The following is an 18002-nucleotide window of genomic DNA, read 5'->3' on the forward strand; positions in this document are numbered from 1 at the left end:
TGCCTATCCAGAGCACTAGACACCCTTAACATATATTTTTAAAAATACATATCAGCTTCCCCCAACACAAATAACCAACAGTGACATTAAATCAAACAGTATCTCAAGATATTTACTAGGGCTGTCAGTTGATTGCGGTTAACTCACACGATTAGCGATTACAAAAATTAATCGCAGTTTTAACCGCACAGTTAAACAAGAGAATACCAATTTAAATTTACTAAATATTTTGGCTGTTTTCCTACATTTTCATATATTTTTATTATTAATAATTAAAGATATGCCAATCTCCTAGAACTGGAAGGGACCTTGAAGGTCATCGAGTCCAGCCCCCTGCCTTCACTAGCAGGACCAATTTTTGCCCCCGATCCCTAAGTGGCCCCCTCAAGGATTGAACTCACAACCCTGGGTTTAGCAGGCTAATGCTCAAACCACTGAGCTATCCCTCCAGATATATAGCAAAATGGTTGTATGGTATGAGGTTTCTTTGTTCTAATTGACTTTTTGTCACTTTTATTAGGTGGTGCAACTTTGCTTGAACTGTGAGAGAACCTCTGTATTACTTCAGATACTGGATTTTACTCCCAGTAAAGCTCAAAAGACCCTGATTTTCACTAATTCTGTGGATGAAACAGAAATGGTCTATAAAGTAAGTATTACAAATATTTAACTATTAACCTATCATGTATGTACTGATGTGGAATGTGTTTTAAGTAGCAAGGTACAATAAGCTATAGTAATATTGTCTTGGCTTCTGAGCAGAGAGGAAGAGTTTGGACTTCTGAAATGGGTTTTTCACTTTGGGCGAGAAATGATATTCTCTTCTCAGTTCCTTTGCTCAAACTTTCCAAAGACCTTTTTTAGCCATCTATGTAGTATAGTTGAGGTTTCCTAACACTGTCACATAATATCATGTTTTCAGTTGCAAAAGTTTGGCAAAGTTATAAGCCATTCAGGATGAAATTTTCCATGGCCGATCTTACCGAGATTGACACTTTTTTTTTATGGTGGTAAGTTTTAGCAAAAGTTGTTTCCAAGAATAAATTCGGAGAAAGTGTTTGGTTCTGTTTTGCCCATGTTCAGTTCTTGCAGCCATTTCACTGAGCATCCACACAAAAATTTGGCTAAGTTAAAATCTCTGAAAACTGCAATTTATACATGCTTATTTTCATTTTTCACCAGGGATCAGCAACCTTTGGCCCACGGCCCGCCAGGGTAAGCACCCTGGCAGGCCAGGCCGGTTTGTTTACGTGCCACAACCAGATACATGAATACAATTGATGTTAATGACAAGAGGGAAGGAAATATTTAAATAAGTAAAAGATATTCTAGTCAACAGGGCCTGATGAAATGCATCCTTAAGGAACTAGCTGAAACAATTGCCAACAGTTCTGAGATTATCTTTGAGAACTAATGGAAGACGGTAGAGGTCCCAGAGGACTGGAGAAGGGCAAACATAGTGCCTGTCTTTAAAAAGCTGAACAAAGAGGACCCTGAGAATTATCAACCAGACAGCCTAACTTTGATACCTGGAAAGATACTGGTACAAATTCTTAAGCAAATATTTTGTTAGCACCTAGAGTATAATAGGGTTATAAGGAATAGCTAACATGAATTTATCAAGAACAAATCATGCCAAACCAACCTGATTTCCTCCTTTGACAGGGTTAGTAGATAGGGGGAAGCAGTAGATGGGATATATCTTCATTTTAGTAAGGCTTTTGACACAGTCCCACATGACATTTTCATAAGCAAGCTAGGGAAATGTGGTCTAGATGAAATTACTATAAAGTGGGTGCAAAACTGGTTGAAAGACCACACTCAGAGTAGTTATCAATGGGTTGCTGTCGAATTAGGGGGACCTACTGCTGGGGTCCCATAGAGATGTGTCCTGGCTCAGGTACTATTCAGTATCTTCATTAGTGACTTGAATAATGGAATGGAGAATATGCTCATAAAATTCGTGGATGACACTAAGCTGGGAACAGTTGGCACTTTGGAGGACAGGGTTAGAATTCAAAATCATCTTGATAAATTAGAGAATTGGTCTGAAATTAACAAGATGACATTCAGTGAAGACACGTGCAAAGTACTGCACTTAAGATCAAAATCACAACTACAAGATGGGGAATAAGTGGCTAGACAGTAGTTCTGCTGAAAAGAATTGGGGGTTTATAATGGATCACAAATTGAATACGAGTCAGCAATGTGATGCAGTTATGAAAAAGGCTAATATAATTCTGGAATGTATTAATGGGAGTGTTGTATGTATGACATGGGAGGTAATTGTTCTGCTGTACTTGGTACTAGTGAGTTCTTCTAGTGATGTCACTGTGGGTGCTCCACTTCAGGTGTTTGTGCACCCCTGTGCTCGTAATTGGAGATTTGTGGTAGCCGTCTCCAGTTGAGTCTCACATGTGTGGTCCCCCTTTCACGTGACTTCAAGTGGTTACCTGGTGCTGTGCGCCCATCCCAAACTCAGTTCCTTCTCTACTGCCTTTGGCTTGAATCTGTGGTGCTGGCTAGCTTCTCTGTGTCCTTTACTGTTAGCTAGGTTTTCTCTAGTTAGCCTTAGTTTCTTAGTTGTTATGGTTAGTATTCTTCCACGTTAACTTACTTTTTGAGGGGAAAAAAAAATCTTTCCCCTTAGATTAGAAGATAGCTTTCCAGTTGGTATTAGTTAGAGTAGAAATTTTAGTTTTCCCTCCTGAAGGGGAAACACTCCTCTGAGGGGAATGCCTGGTTCCCTGGGCTTTAAATGCTGCCTCACCTGCAGACTTTCAATACCTGTCTCAGACGGACACTAACTGTGTTTGCTGCCTCGGCAAGACACACATTCCTCAAAAGTGCTTGCACTGTCACAACCTAAAATCCCGCACCAGGAAAGCAAGAGACCTACTATTCAAAATCCTTCTCAAGGAGAAGTCTCTCTGTCCAGCCTCTAATCCCAAAGCAAGGACACCTTCAGGACAGAGGTCACCCATGGCAACCTCTGACAGGGGCCCTGCCTCCACGAATCAGATTCAGGACCACCCCGCTAAGAAGGTGGGGAAAAAAAAAAGGTGAATCACCACGTCTCCATCCCGGGAATCAGCCAAGAAACAGCATTCCTCAAATGGGTAAACCCCATTGCTACTGACTTTTTTTGTGTCCGAAGTTGTGGGACCTTCAGGTACCAGGAGAGCAAAAGACCCCAAGGGGGCTAGCTCTGATACAGGCAGTAAGGGGAAACTGAAATCCCATGCCATCAGTACTTCCGCAGATGATGGCATCACCTAGTGCTGGCATCACTCACTTGGTGCACTCACCACACTGACAATCATGCTGCAATAGTTGGTACTGACCGCTATGACTTCAACGGTACTGATGCCACCAACATTGCAGCAATTCCTGTGTCAAAAAGACCTCATTTATCATCTCGATGCTGTAGTCTCCTATTCTCAGTATTGACATTACTCCAGCATGCTTGGTACTAAGCCACCTCATCACTCTGCCTCGATCCGTTTCTCCCATTCTCAAGTGATGAAGAGGATGAGGATGAAGGGGGAATATACTCTCCACAACATTCTTCCCCCGTTCATGCGCTCATCAGACCAGATCCTCCACACAAGAGAGACTCTGCTGAACTTAAGGGTCATCACTGGTATGGGTGTCCATGGATGCCACTGATGTCCTTTCCGACAGAGTGGCCATATTGGAGCCCATGGGTGGTATGCCCCCCACAACACAAACTTGCCAGCCCACCCAAAGTGAGCATACATCATTCACCTTCATCTTCGGTACCAGAAACATCTGAACCTATAGAACAGGGGGTTGAAGAGGAGGAAGAATTCTCTGACCAGGAGACGACCCCAGCAACCCCCTTCTCCTCATCTTCCCCCGACGACCCCATCATGCCACCACCTCCAGTACGGGAGATGATTTCAAATAATTTCAGGACCTTTATAAGAGAGTTGTGAGCTCACTGGTCGTTTCACCGGAAGAAGTCCAGGAAGCATAGCATAAACGCCTAGACATTTTACAGACGTCGACCTTGTCCAAAATCGCTCTTCCCGTGAATGATGTGATTATGGATCCAGTTAAGTCAATCTGGCAGACTCCAGCAACAATCCCACCTACTTGGAAGAGGTCTGATTAAAGAAATATGTGCCTGCGAAGGAAACTGAGTTCCTCTTCTTGCACCCAATGCCAAATTCTTTGGTGGTGGATGCGGTCAGTGAACGGGGCAGACAACAACACTCCAAAAATACACATATGACAGGGATTGGAAGAGATCTATCTTTTTGGCCATAAGGCATACTCTTCTGCCACTCTACACCTCAGGATTACGAAGCATTACTCCCCAAGTATGACCACAGTAACTACTCCAAACTCTCAGAATTTATTGAATTTATTCCTGAAGAGAAAAAAGAACAATTCAAGTCCATTGTTTCAGAAAGACATCTCATCACCAGGACTGCATTATGGACCACCCTGGATTCTGCAGACACAGCAGCCAGGTCCATAACCACTGCGGAAGTGATGCAAAGGGCTTATTCGTTATACCTTTCTGGATTTCCCAGAGAGGTGCAATTGATGCTTGAAGATCTGCCATTCGAAGAACCAAAACTCTCTGCAGCCAAAACAGACAAGTCCTTTCACATGCTCAAGGAATCGAGGGCGACACTGAGAACCCTAGGCATCTACATACCTGGGACCAAGAAAAGACAGGGTAAATACTATAACCCACAGAGATTCCGGTTCACTTCTTATACACAGCCCCACAGACAATATGAACAACAGGCTGAAAACAGAGACCTACAAGGAGGCGACACCTCCCACCGCCGTCTGCTACATCTCAACAACCAACATCTAGACAGCAAATTTGAGACTTTGGTCGAGGGTCCGAGATCCCCCACATCTTTCAGTGTTGGAACCACTGATCATCTCCCAACCATTTGGAGATTGCCAGATTGGTTAAAAAGGAGTTAAACAGTTCATCACAACACTACTGCCAGTGCAAGAACTAGAATTAATTGGAGCCTACCTCAATTCTCCTGAGGCGACGCCCTTTCTACCACAACAGCAATTCCTAACTGTAACCAATCTGATCTCCACAACACTAAACAGTCTGCAGGTAACTGCCAGAACTTGTCTGCAACTGTTGCACCATATAGCTCCCATCACGTTCGTCGTGAAGCATGCAAGACTACACATATGGTATCTACGATCCTCGCTCTGGACAACCTTTATCCTGCACAGGCACAATATAAACAAACACCTCACAATGCCAAACAAGATAAAATACTCCCAATTCTGGTGGACACAACCAGACAACGTCTGCATGGGGTGCCATTTGTACAGAATCCCCCAACAATGACCATCACAACAGACACACCACTCCTAGGTTGGGGAGCACATCTGAACTCACATTTTATCCAGGGCTGTTGAATCCCTTCTGCACATAAATATTTTAGAACTATGAACCGTTCACAATGTGTACTCTCACTTCTTACCCATCACTAAAGACAAGACCATATAAGTCCTCAGAGACGACTTGGCATGCATCTTTTATGTAAACAGATAAGGGGGGAGCACTCTCACACTCCCTATGCATAGAAGCTATACAGTTCTGGCACTGGTGCATCACACACACTATCCACCTCTCAGCATCATACCTACGTGGATGCCAAAACACCACAGCAGATGTACTAAGCAGGAATTTTTCTCAGGACCGCAAGTGGGAACTGGACATGTGTGCTACACAATGTATTCAAGCATTGGGGGTTACCAACAGTAGACCTTTTTGCAACTGCACAGAATGCCGAATGTCCGCAGTTTTGCACCAGAGCAGGGCTGGGCCTTCACTCGTTAGGCAATGCCCTTCTTATAAAATGAGATGCTTTCCTCCCACCCCTCTCCTAGCGTGGGTGCTTCACAAGATCAGTCTGGAAAAGTCCAAAGTTTTCCTGATAGCCCACAAGTGGCCTCGACAAACCTGGTTCCTTTACACAGGGAACTTTAATTTTGCCACATCTTCACTTTTGAATGTTTGACTTTGAAACCTCAACACTCTTTTCCAAGTGAGTTTTTGTATGTAATTTCATTTACAGTATGCATGTAGTTTCTATTTCAAAAGATGACTAAAAATAGCAAAAGCACAAAACACTTAATCACATATAGCATTCCTTTCTGAGCTCCAGCAAAACATTTTTATCTTCCTATTTCCAGCCAAGTATCATTGGTTTGTCTCATTCCCCAAGAACATTAAAACCCTTGTTTAAGGTTTCAGCTTGATAGTCACTCAGAATTCTCAGGTATTAGTCAAAGTGCAGTCTACCTGTTGTTGCGTGGCTTCACGGGTCTTATTACATTTGAAAATAACGTCTACATTTGAGACAAAACAACGGTGTGGCAACAGTAGTCCGCTCAAGAATCTTAATCACGTAATCATAATCTCAGTCTTCATGAAATTGGGAGGTGTAAAGTAGCTTTTAATGCTTTATGTAGTTGAGATAGGGCATTTCAAATAGGTGACTTTTCAGTTAATCATTCTCCTGTTTTTGCCACCTTAGTTTCATGTTCAACTGCTAGTAAGTGTTTTAAGCCATGTGTGCCAAATCAGTTGAAAAATATTTTAAGTGGAATATTGTTAACAAAAATGTTGAAACAGAATTTTGTAGTACAGGTTGAAGTGGAATACTAATTCAAGAGGACACCTTTTAAAAATTATTTCAATTATTAAAAATGTGCTAATTAAAGAGATCCATTTTCCTGATTCAATCATTTGGCCTCTGGCAGCTGACTATTAGTCATTTGTTTAATTAGTGCCTAGACAGAAAATTACTTGACATGCTACACATCTGTGTATCAAAAAGTAGCAGTGTGCTCCTTTTGACTCAGTAGAGTTTGAAAGGAAAAAATCTGAATGTGTTATAAAAATTGCAGATAAAAACAGTAGCATTTATTTCATTATGTGATGTACCCCATGAGTGTTAATATATCTGGAAAATTGTTAAAATATTAGTAGCAGAAAATCCTGTACATGCACAGGATGCAATTTTTGAATACTTTTGATAATTTGAGAGATTTTTTTTCTAACTTTAATCAGAATGGACTAATTCCATGGAAAGTTGAAATCTTCTGTAGAAGCTATTTTTGGGTTACCCATGCACTCAAAAAAAATCAGACATTTTAGTTGGTAAGACAACCCATTTCTTCACAAAAATGTTTAAATAGAATTCTGATTATTTTTATATCAGAGGATTGACTTTAAATAAGAAAAATGCCACATTTATTTTAATAAATAAAAAGCCTGTTTACCTAAAAATGTTAAATTAAAGAATGATAGAAGTTAAAGTTATAAAGCAGAATTATTTTTAAATAGACGATTTTGTAGGTACCCACACATGAGCCCAGGAGGTATGTAATGTACCAGTAGAATAAGAAGACTTTGTTTCAGCTAGAGTAATAATTGGTAATCAGATTTCATTTGTGTAGTATACTTCTGGAAAAACTCGTAACTCTTATGTTTCATCATTAGGCAGTGGAGAGTCGTTCCATATTCTGCTTGAAAGTACACAAAGAAATTGAATTTCATTTCAAATATGCTGTAGAGCAATGGAAAAAAAAATTTAGTTCTGGCACCCATGTTGTGTTAGGTAAGTACATTCTTTTTTGAGTTGGTCATTTAAAAATTTTTGGGATCTTTGCTGCAACATTTTTTTTAAAGAATATATCTCCAGCAAGTGGTATTTCATAGTTGTTGAATCTATATAAGAACTCATGGATAAATGTTTAATTTAGTTATGTTACTAAAATGAGAGAGCAGCTTAAGAATGCCACTAAAAGTTTCACTTGCCAATTCTTGGCTATATGTCACTTTTTGTGTGTGGATCATGCACCACTCTAAATACTCATTGCTAGGTTATGCCAGATTTTCTACAGGAGGCAACTGGCTCTGAATTTGGGCAGTCTGGTGTGGGTTAGTAACTCAGATAAAAGCTGCCTCATTTTCAGTGAAGCTGACTCAAGCTAGGGAAGCTCTTTGATAGAGTCACAATTTGGGGCCAGGAGGAACTTTTCTTTCCTTTGTCCTTTTTGTTTCACTGCTGGGCAACTTTTTATAATGTACTTATTCTTATTGTCTTAAAGTTGCAGTCTTTTCCCCTGCTTTTTTTAGAGCGGTCTTCTTAGCCATTTATGTATTACAAAATTTTCATAGTGGTCTAGGCTGAGCCTAGTTGCCAGTGCTCATACAAAAGCTTGTCCTTTGGTCTCCTGGCTTGCACCTGGGCTTCAGCGGTTGTCTCCACACTTTATTTTAAGAGGGGGAAAAAAATCAGTCATTTGGATATTAAGCAGTTTGACAGTCAGAATCCTATGCATTCTCAAAAGCACACCTTTGAAAATAAAGGATTACAAAGCATTATCTTCGAGTATATGAAAATACAATGTGGCTTCATTAAGACAAGTAAAGATTAATTGGTAAAGTGTCTTGTCAACTATACCAGTACAATGGGATGAATATCCTTGCTTTTCTTCTATTCTACTTCTATTCTGAAAATAGTCTCCTTTCTTTTTAATCACAGTGAACAGTTCGAAAAACATTCTCTTTCTGCTTAATGGTTCTGGAGTCCTGAAAGACCGAGACTGTTCTTTATAAGGAGATTTTTATTTGGCATTTGCTGGCTTCCAAGAACAATGTAGTCTCTTTCAGGGTGATGCTGTCATGACTAAAATCTCGATATCAAAAGTCTTCTAAAAATCATTTAAGTATCTGATACTTGCTGCAGTGTGACTTGCTTTTCCCAGTAAACCTTTGTCAGTAATGCACTGGCCAGATGAACTGGAACTGACTTCCATCTAGATTGACTTTTTTTCTCAAGTGCCTTTTATGGGACAGTTGAGGGATCTGTAGTCAAGAAACTTGGAAACTCCTCATAGTTTGAGAGGATCTTGCCTCATAGCAACCAGGATATGAGAATTTAACAGTCCAGGTTCAGATATTAGGCTTATGATTATCAACCTTCAAATTCTTAATTTCTTTCAGATCTCTGGACTGAAAAGTACTATGCTTCTGCAGTACAGTCTCCCTGAGTGGAGAACCAGAATTTAGTGCCCACCAAAGAAAATGTTACTCTAATCCAGTAGCCTTTCCCCATTAGGAGATGTCTAACATATTTCTTGATATTCTGGCCACCAAAACTCAAAACAGATGGGCGCAGAAAGTAATTTTCACATAATATATAATTGAGATGCAAGAGAATCACACCATTTTTTTTAAGCTCGTCGTCTCTGTCCTCCATTGCAAATAAATGTTTTGCAATTTTCCAGGCCATTTAGAAGTTGCAAAATTTTTGAATATCATCTCCTGTGCCTTCAGAAGAATGTTTTTCTAATTACTCTGGATTATTTGTGGAAGCAAAGATGACCAGAGACTTGAATGCAGTCTTATGCTAGTCACTTTTCAATTAGTATGCTATAGCCGAACATGGCAGAGCTCCCCTGTCTCATGCTTCTGCTAGGTCCACAAAGTCACTTTGAGACCCTGGGGTAGTAACTGGTACAGTTTATTCACAGGCATGTTCCCACCACCGCTTGACCATGTACAGTTGATATTTCACCGTCTGGAGGTGGGAAGGAAGGAAGAGCTACCTCCTTGCTTCCACTCCCTGTCTTTTCCCTTTCTTTCTGCTCCTCCCTTTGCTTCCTTCCCTTGAGGCTTTTATACAGCCCCAGGCTAATTAGGCAACAGCTGTCTCTGCTTTCCCAATTAGGGCCAGGTTCTCTCCAGCCAGCTCTAATTTATTCCCCTAAATGGGAGCAAGCATGACAGATGGCTGAATCAGCAACCATTTGCCCAGCACCCTGTCACATATGCCTAAAAGTGACCCAGATAATTACCTGTTGTCCATAGATCTGAAGTTACATTCATCTTATTCTCTCCAAACAGTCTTGTATTTCTTCATTTGCTGATAGGTAACAAATATTAACATTGAGCTTCCTTGCAGTCCCAACATCTGTTTTCCAGGTTACCTGTGATCATGCTCTTGTGACTGAGAAAAGGGTAACCAAATTTACCATTGCTTTGATATTCTCTATTTGGTCAAAACTTTCTTCGTTGAAATGTACTTGTAGAAAAGGTCATGTTAGAGATGTCAAGATCAAGTCAACCTCTAAATGCAGGTTTTGGTTTGTTTGAGGTTTTCTTTGTTTGTTTTTGAACTTTTCTGGGGAGGGAGTGAGGGAAAGGGCGAAACAAGAACTCTCATTAAAAAATAGCAGAAATACAGGAGTATGCCATAGACTCCCATTTCGTCTACAAATTTCTAAAAGCACTAAAAGAGACAATTGCTACACCTATGATGATAGTTTTCTTTTAGGGCACAGACACATAGGAACTTCCTCAAAGACTACTGCAATTTTTTCTTCTTCAGAGCAGGAGTTTCTAGCACCAGAATCTGGATTTAGCATTCCCAAAGAACATTCATATTTCATCAAGCTTCCTGATTGCCTAGATGTACCTAGATGGGAGTCCATCACAGAAAATATTTTTAAAAAAAGGATTTTAAGCATTAACTGTCACACGCAAAGCAGCTGCCAAGATGATAACTTGTTTCCAAAAAACTATTCCACAGTTGAACTGGAATGTAACAAAAACAGGATGGGGTGAAGTACAACAAGCAGGTACAAAAAGCTAAGATCAGAAGCAATAACATTTCATTCTTGAGTTAGCAACAACATGTTCATTCTAATGGAATGTTGAACGCTCCTACTGATAGATTGTAGTTGCATCATGTCTCAGAATGAGTGGCAGATACATAAGTCACCATTTCCAATTTATGACACCTATGTGGGACATATCTCAGGTGAATGTTTTTGCCTTTCAGTCCAACAAAAAGAGAACCAACTCTTGTTCCAGGCGCTGAGAGAAACATCTTACACAGATGCCTTCTCCTTTTCATTGTAGTATCTTTTTCATAACTTCCCTCTTTACTCACTTCTTGCTTGAATTGTGAGGAAGATCAATGCTAGCAAGGATGGATAATTGTAAATTCTGACTTTGGAAACCTTTGTTTCCATAACAGATAATGTCTTTTAGGATCTGATAAATTGGAAAATCAATCATGAAAATTCCAGTTTTTCTCAACCTCCTTCAGGAGCTCCCTTTTCAATATTTGGGTGTCAAAAGATGAACCCTAACTGCACAGTATTTGAGATGTAGAATTTAGTTAATCACCAGAAGCTGATGCCATTCTTTTTAATACCTAGGAAGAAGTCTACCAACCTTATGTATCAACTGACCTGGGAAGCTTTCCTTCATTGGTGTATAGTAGACTGTACAGCATAAATAACTTATAGGTTTCCGTGTCTCCTGTCTGTTAATTCCCTCTGGCAGCATTTGAAAGGCCTCAATGCAAGCCACTTCCACATTCAGTTTTCACTTCATGGATAGGAGTTTAGAGTTTAGTTTCTTGTACTTGTATGTTTCCTGAAGGCAGTTTCACTCTTTGTGAACTCTCCTGGAAGAAAGGAACCTGTGGGTCAGTGCTTTATTTTGGGCTAAACGGTATTGGTAATTACTGTGCTGTAAATTTGGAGGAAATATGTTGAAGTTCGTAAACATCAAGCTGAAAAACTGCTAGTTTAGATAGATTGTTTGCAGTGTTGCTGTACCCGTGTTTGTCCCAGGATATTGGAAGGACAAGCTGAGTGGGTAAGGTAAAAGGGTGGTCCAATAAAAGTTATTACCTCACCACCTTGTTGCTTCTAATTGAGACACCTTTTCTGGGGATGTAGAAGGGTTAAACCCTGGGCATTGTTCAGCACTTCTGGTATTGGATTATCTATTTTATTTTATCAGATCTGTTCTGTAAATGTCTTTATGAAGATCTGTTTGTCATCCATTTTACTTTATATGATTTCTGCTTTTAGATCATTTGTTGCAAACAGCATGATACAGTGGCCTCCTCCTCCTCCTCCTCTTTACTATTTTTATATCACTTCAGGGTAAGGAATTGTTCTGTTGAATGGAAAAAGAAGACACATCTTAACATACTAAAATTACCTGTGATAAAAATTTGTCGCCTCTTCCTCTATCCTGTGTGCTTATTTTTTGTTGTGTGTAAAGTTTCTTGACTGAGGGCAAAGGGGTTAAGTAATACCTGTTGTAAGAGTGTTTATGGAAGACACAAAAACGTTTTACCTTTAGATTCTGGAAAAAGTCATAACATAGTTAGCAGAGGATGAGGAGGAGAGAACAGTTATAACATACATAATTACCATTAAGTAATGTGCCATTTTCTGTAATATTTTGTAGTACTTACGCATGACGTGTATATTTCAAATTATTTTCTTTTACAGTTTTAACTGATGACTGCATGCCGTCCTTGGGAATTACTGATGCAAATTGTGTGGTTCATTTTAGTTTTCCTGCTTCTCCAAGAGTCTTTGGTGTGCGCTTACACAGCATGTCTGATAACTTCCAGAATGTACTAGAAAAGGTTTGAGTAGCTTTTAATGGGCATTTTAGTTTTGCTGGCGAACATTCATTTATTAACGGTAACATTTTGCCACGTGACTATTGAAGAACTTCTAAAGCCTAAAAATAAATTTCTTCACTTTTGCTGAAGGGTTCCTCTGTAGATCAAGTATATACAAAGGCAAAATCAATCTTATTGCTGACAGAAAGAAATGGATGCCATGCAGTTGGTGTACTGCGTTATTTAGAACACACAGAAGCTAAAATTCCACCAGAATTGTGTGACTTTACAACGGGGGTGCTTGAGGCTAAAGAAGATAAGAAACTTGCAAGGCCTCTTTGTCAGTACCTTAAAAGATCTGGTGTTTGCAAGTAAGGAAAATATAAGTTTATGCTAACAAGTTTAATATCTTCTGCTTTGAGTGACTGTTACTAGTTGTTTTTTTAATAAGAATTCCCTTTAGAGAATTGTATTCAGGTTAGATTTGTGGTCATGGTTCTTTTGCTTCCGTCTGATAAGTATTCTATCATATTTAACAGTAAAAAGTGTTCATGTGCCTCCAGGGAACAGCAGGTATCTTTGAAACGTATAACATTACTTCCCTGCCTGCCAGCTAGTTTTCCTCTGAAAATGAAGGGGCTGTGTGATAAATCTGTTTTCCTTCTGGAAAATAACTGTTCAATGAGCTAACCACCAACATTTTAAGAGCAAAGAACTGATGGATTATTTCATTACAGCCCTTTGTGATATTTTTCTTGTAGTAATCATCAATATTGATTTCTTAAAATAGTTAAGTCTGAGAGTACATTTGTGATGACTAAACAACACCAATAATTCTTCAGTTTGTGCTAAAATGACCTCTTCAAGTAAATTGAACTTTTGAAGATAATTTTTATCTTCTCTCTTGCTTTGGTGGATTGAGGAGTGCTTAAATGTACTCACACATTAATGGATTAATATGTAGTGCTTATTGCAGTTGGATCATATCACAGATCAGATAGTAAAAATAAATAACCCTAAGTAGTGAATTTTCATTTTAGTGCTTGTTTTTTCTGCTGCTGTTGCGTTCCACATCACATTTCTGCAATCTCTACTTGTCCCTTTCCCCCCTCCCCAAAGTTTGTTGTTTCTCATGTTTCTTGTTAAGTTTCTGTCTCAGTTATGGTTTTTACAAAATTTTAGCGTTTTTAAGCTTTCCTGAAACCATAGTCTAAACTATCTTTTGAGTTCTCCATCTTGTCCATAAACTGTTTTTCTTATTATGTGAATATGCAGGGATATGAGAATATGTCCAGATCGTCATCAAGTTCGCTTACAAATAGACTTACCCCAAAAGATGTCAGATAACACTATACCAATGACTGGATGTGTCACAGTAAGTTATTAGAATTTATCTTGTTTAACTCTGCCAGTATTCAGGTTTGATGGCTAGTTGGCACTCTTATGTAACATGATTTGACAAGTAACAGCATCAACAGAATAACATGTATATTTGGTCCCTTGTGTGTTCTGTTCCCCCATAGCTCTCCTTTCTGTCCTAATTTCTTTCTTTAGCTCAGGGAAGTGAACAAGTGGTCTTGACTGCTGCTGTTCACAACAATATTCACATAAGAAAAAGAAGGGCAAAAAATACTCTCAATTCCAGTGACTGCCTAAGCCCACAGTAATAACCCTCATCTGTTTGTGGTGGATGGAGTGTGCTACTCACCTGAAGGGTTTGCAGAAGAGGTAAGCAGTGTGACAGCCTTAGGCCAGGTCTGTGCTCAAAAGTTAAATTGATCCAGCTGAATTGCTTGGGTGTGTGAAGAATCCCCCTTCACCTCCCAAGCCATGTAGTTAAAACGACCTAACCCCAGGGTAGACTGTGCAAAGTCGACGGAAGAATTCTTCTGTCAACCATGCTACCGCATGTCAGTGAGGTGGACGAACCCCTCCCTTCACTGTAGTGAGTGTCTATACTGAAGCGGTACAGTAGTGCTGCAGCTGTAGCATTTCAAGTGTAGACAAGCCCTTAGTTTGAAGTGAAGGTGGGTCTTGTGAGCATCCTCAGAGTTCACCTGTGGCTTTTATTACTGCATCAATAAAAGTTCTGCAATGAGACAAAGGTTCAGGCCTCCTGTGTTGAGGCCATTCTATGTCAGGCCTTCTAGAAAATGAGGTCTCATTCCTAACCCATTGGATAAAGGAAACAGGAGTCCTATAAAGGACTGCTGATGCTGTATTACTACTGTTTTGTTTGTTTTTTTCCAATTACTGCCTCTTAGCCATTATTCAGACTATGGGCTTGGTGAAGGTGTTTATGCGTGAGCATTCTTCTGAATAAGGAACTTAATTCTTTATTGCCATTGTCATATTAGTTTGTGCCAGAACCTGGGCTGCACTAAAATAGCTTTGGCTCTCCAAACCAGAAATGAAGTTCAGTGTGGGAAATGGTATTTTTTGCTGGATGAAAATAAACTGTTATTAACTGTTTCAATAGAAGTATGATTATTCATGGATACAAGATGGTCACTCAAAGTAAGCTAAGGAAATTGTACCACATCTCAAAGAAATAGAGACGTTACGGGGTCATTCCCATTAGCTGGCCCCAGCACAGCATCTCTAAAGACCCATTAGACAGAAAGGTGGACCAGACTTCTAAAACCAGACTTCTGTGTTTTATTGTCCATCTTGCCATATATGTGGCCAGGACCATATCAGAGTAGATAGCAGATATTCCCCCAATAGAGTAGCTAGAAGTCACCCCAAAAGGACTTCAAACCAGTAATTCTCCAGGGTTCTGACATTTGGAAGGTCTTCTCTAAGTCGGATATGGTGGCATGCTTCATCCCTGAAAATATGAGGTTCCTAGCCTTGCTTAGATGGGACCTTGTGGGAGACTACTGAAAATAAAACTTCTTCTTTGAATCTACACAAGCTCGGAATCTTTTCTGAGTAGCAGTCTGTCTGAGCTGCACATATGCCCTGTGCCATCTCATGCTCTTGTGTGAGGGCATAAAGGACAGAGCAGCCGTGCCCCTCTGTCAGGAAAAAGATGGGGAAGACCCTCTTTACAGTGCTGTGAGGCTCTTGGCACCAAATGCCATCAGGATGGATATAAATCCCCAGGGTTTAAACCCTGTCCATTATGCAGTTGTCCTATGGCCTTAGATGATAGGTACAGCAAATGCCTATTCTGCCTCAGGGAAGGGCAGTCTCTGATAAGTGCTCAATCTGCCACTGCTTTTTGCACCAGAAAATGGACATACATGAGTCTCAGATTATATCTACATGAGCGGTCCATAAAAGTCACATCCAAACCTGCAGAAGAGACATCCACTAAGCTGGAGTTGACTAGGCTGTTTATGGCAAGTGCACCAATAACCAGGATGCACCTGGCTTCAATGGTGAGAAGAAACCATTTAAAGGCACCAAAACCACCATATCTGTAGGGTAGAATAGGGCACTAATACTGGTCCCAGCACTAGACTTGTAGCTAATGGCACTGATTTTTCTGGAGGCGAACTTCATCTTGCCAACTCCCAGTCACTCCTCCTTCCCTACATCAAGTCAAGAACCTTTTCCCATCAGTTTAGAGAGAAACCCTAGCAGCGTTTCTGGACAAATTCTGTACCAAATGCTGATGTGTGATTGGCAATGGATTGGTCAACCTCAATCTGGATGGTACCCTAACTTGCCACTTGAGCCCACTGGCCTTACTGGGACCTACCCTACCATATGTTCAGGAGTGGACCGCTATAGCATGTCACTAAGAAGAGGCTCTAGTGGCCAGACCCCCATGTCAGAGATGGAAGAAGCCCCTTGTGGAGGTGCAGATGCACTCCAAATACCTTCTCTACCAAAGCAGTCTTCGTATTCTCCTGATGAAGCATTCGCTTTGGCCCTGACATCAACCATACATGATTTTAAGACCTTCCAGGACTTGCTGACAAAGCTGGACAAAACCTTGAACATCCAGACAATGGTGAACTATGAGGAAAATTTGACATCCTCAGTGGTATCAAGAATTGTTCTCCATTTAATGAGAGGTATAATGGACCTAGTGAAGGGGACTATGGCACTCTCTAGCCTTACTCCCCTCCAGCCCACAGCCAGAGAAACACTACCAAGTATCTCTTCTAGTCTTGAACAATTATAGGCACATCTGACCTCAGGATCTTTAGTAGTATCCAGCAAAAGTCCAGGTCCTGCAAAAGGATCTGAAAAACAAGGACTGCCAAAATTGGGCCTTTTCAGTCCAAAGACTTAGAAGTAACTGGGTTATGGCTTTGTACTTTACAGGACAGATTTCCACATTGACATCCATCTGGTCCACAGGACGTATCTGAGATTCTTTTTTGAATGGTTAAATAAATTTTTTCCACTCAGGCATATTTGTGCAGCCCATGTGCTGAAGCTGAAGAGTTTTCGCAGCATTACCTGTCAGGTGGTGCATGCATCCTGACAACCTCAGAAGGAGCTACAAGGATATATCGGGGTGCTGCCTCCCCGACTCTCCATTTTATTCTCATTGCCCATGGCCTGAGTTTGAGCTCCCCCTGCAGTTTTCCTCATGGGTTTTCTTGTGTGTAGTCTGTCAGTTTAGCACTCTACATGATTGGCAAATAGTACACTTTTGTTTTATTATTTTGTTTTTATTTTTTACTTCGTACCGTATGGTAGTATTTAGTTAATTTTGATATTACGCACTGGTGGCATGCAGCACTTGCTGAGCTTTAAGTACTGAGCATTGTGTGGGGTGTCCATCCTGAATAGTGAGTTCCATATGTGCTGCCTTTTTTGTCTTCATGAGGGACATATTGAGAGGTTCAATGTCTGCCTCTCTTTAAAGAAAAGAGAGCAGATTTCCAGAGACCTGTGCCTCAAACACTACCTGGGGAGAAGGCAGTGAGTCCTGCCTTGACTTCTGGGCCCTGGAGGAAACACTTTGCTTCCCGTCTGTCTGCAGACCGCAAGTGTGGCTATGGTTGTCTCTAAGACTCCCCCTGGAATTGGACTCTTTGCCACAGAGAGAGAGAGAGAGAGAGAGAGGGTTTGGTTTTCCTCTCCAGGGCCTCCCTGAAAGAGGACACCCAGGGCAAACCAGTATCTCTTGTCCAATATAATTGCTGGTTAGATCCATGCATGTTGTATACAGTAATAATGAGCATTCCTATCTGTAGAAATGACTACTAATTTGCTGTATTTTCCTTCATTCCATAACACAAGAGAGGCATTTCTGAATGGTAAACATTGAGAGTTCCTCCTCTTCTTCAATGAAAGGACTCAGAACATCACTGAGACTCTCCAGGTATCCAGGGTAGAGCTGAGCTGTCAACCCATGTTTCCCCAGTACTGTGGCAGGAGGATCTGTGTCATACTGTTGATTTTTCAGTACTGTTTTCAGGGTAGCTCTTGGTTCCCCTAACAATGGATGCTGTTTTGGGGCAGATATTATTGGTATTAAAAACCCTGTAAGCTTAAAATGCAGGAAAGGTTTGTTTTGCCTCTCCATTCCAGACTGTCTTGTGGTACAGAAGTTCATTGCATTGTCTCCTG

The 18002-nt window shown here is 40.5% G+C and overlaps 1 protein-coding gene across 6 annotated transcripts in view; it reads left to right on the top strand.

Annotated features, from left to right (window-relative positions):
- Window positions 1–18002, top strand: part of TDRD12 (tudor domain containing 12) — a 246959-nt gene that overhangs the window by 65713 nt on the left and 163244 nt on the right. For all 6 annotated transcript variants that reach the window (XM_044987027.1, XM_044987024.1, XM_044987022.1 and 3 more), the window contains 5 exons: window positions 521–649; window positions 7523–7640; window positions 12346–12485; window positions 12615–12835; window positions 13740–13839. In XM_044987027.1, the coding sequence (XP_044842962.1) occupies window positions 521–649; window positions 7523–7640; window positions 12346–12485; window positions 12615–12835; window positions 13740–13839 (708 nt within the window). The remainder of the gene's footprint in view (window positions 1–520; window positions 650–7522; window positions 7641–12345; window positions 12486–12614; window positions 12836–13739; window positions 13840–18002) is intronic.

Source organism: Mauremys mutica, chromosome 14 (genome assembly GCF_020497125.1).
Source record: "Mauremys mutica isolate MM-2020 ecotype Southern chromosome 14, ASM2049712v1, whole genome shotgun sequence".
NCBI lineage: Eukaryota > Metazoa > Chordata > Testudines > Geoemydidae > Mauremys > Mauremys mutica.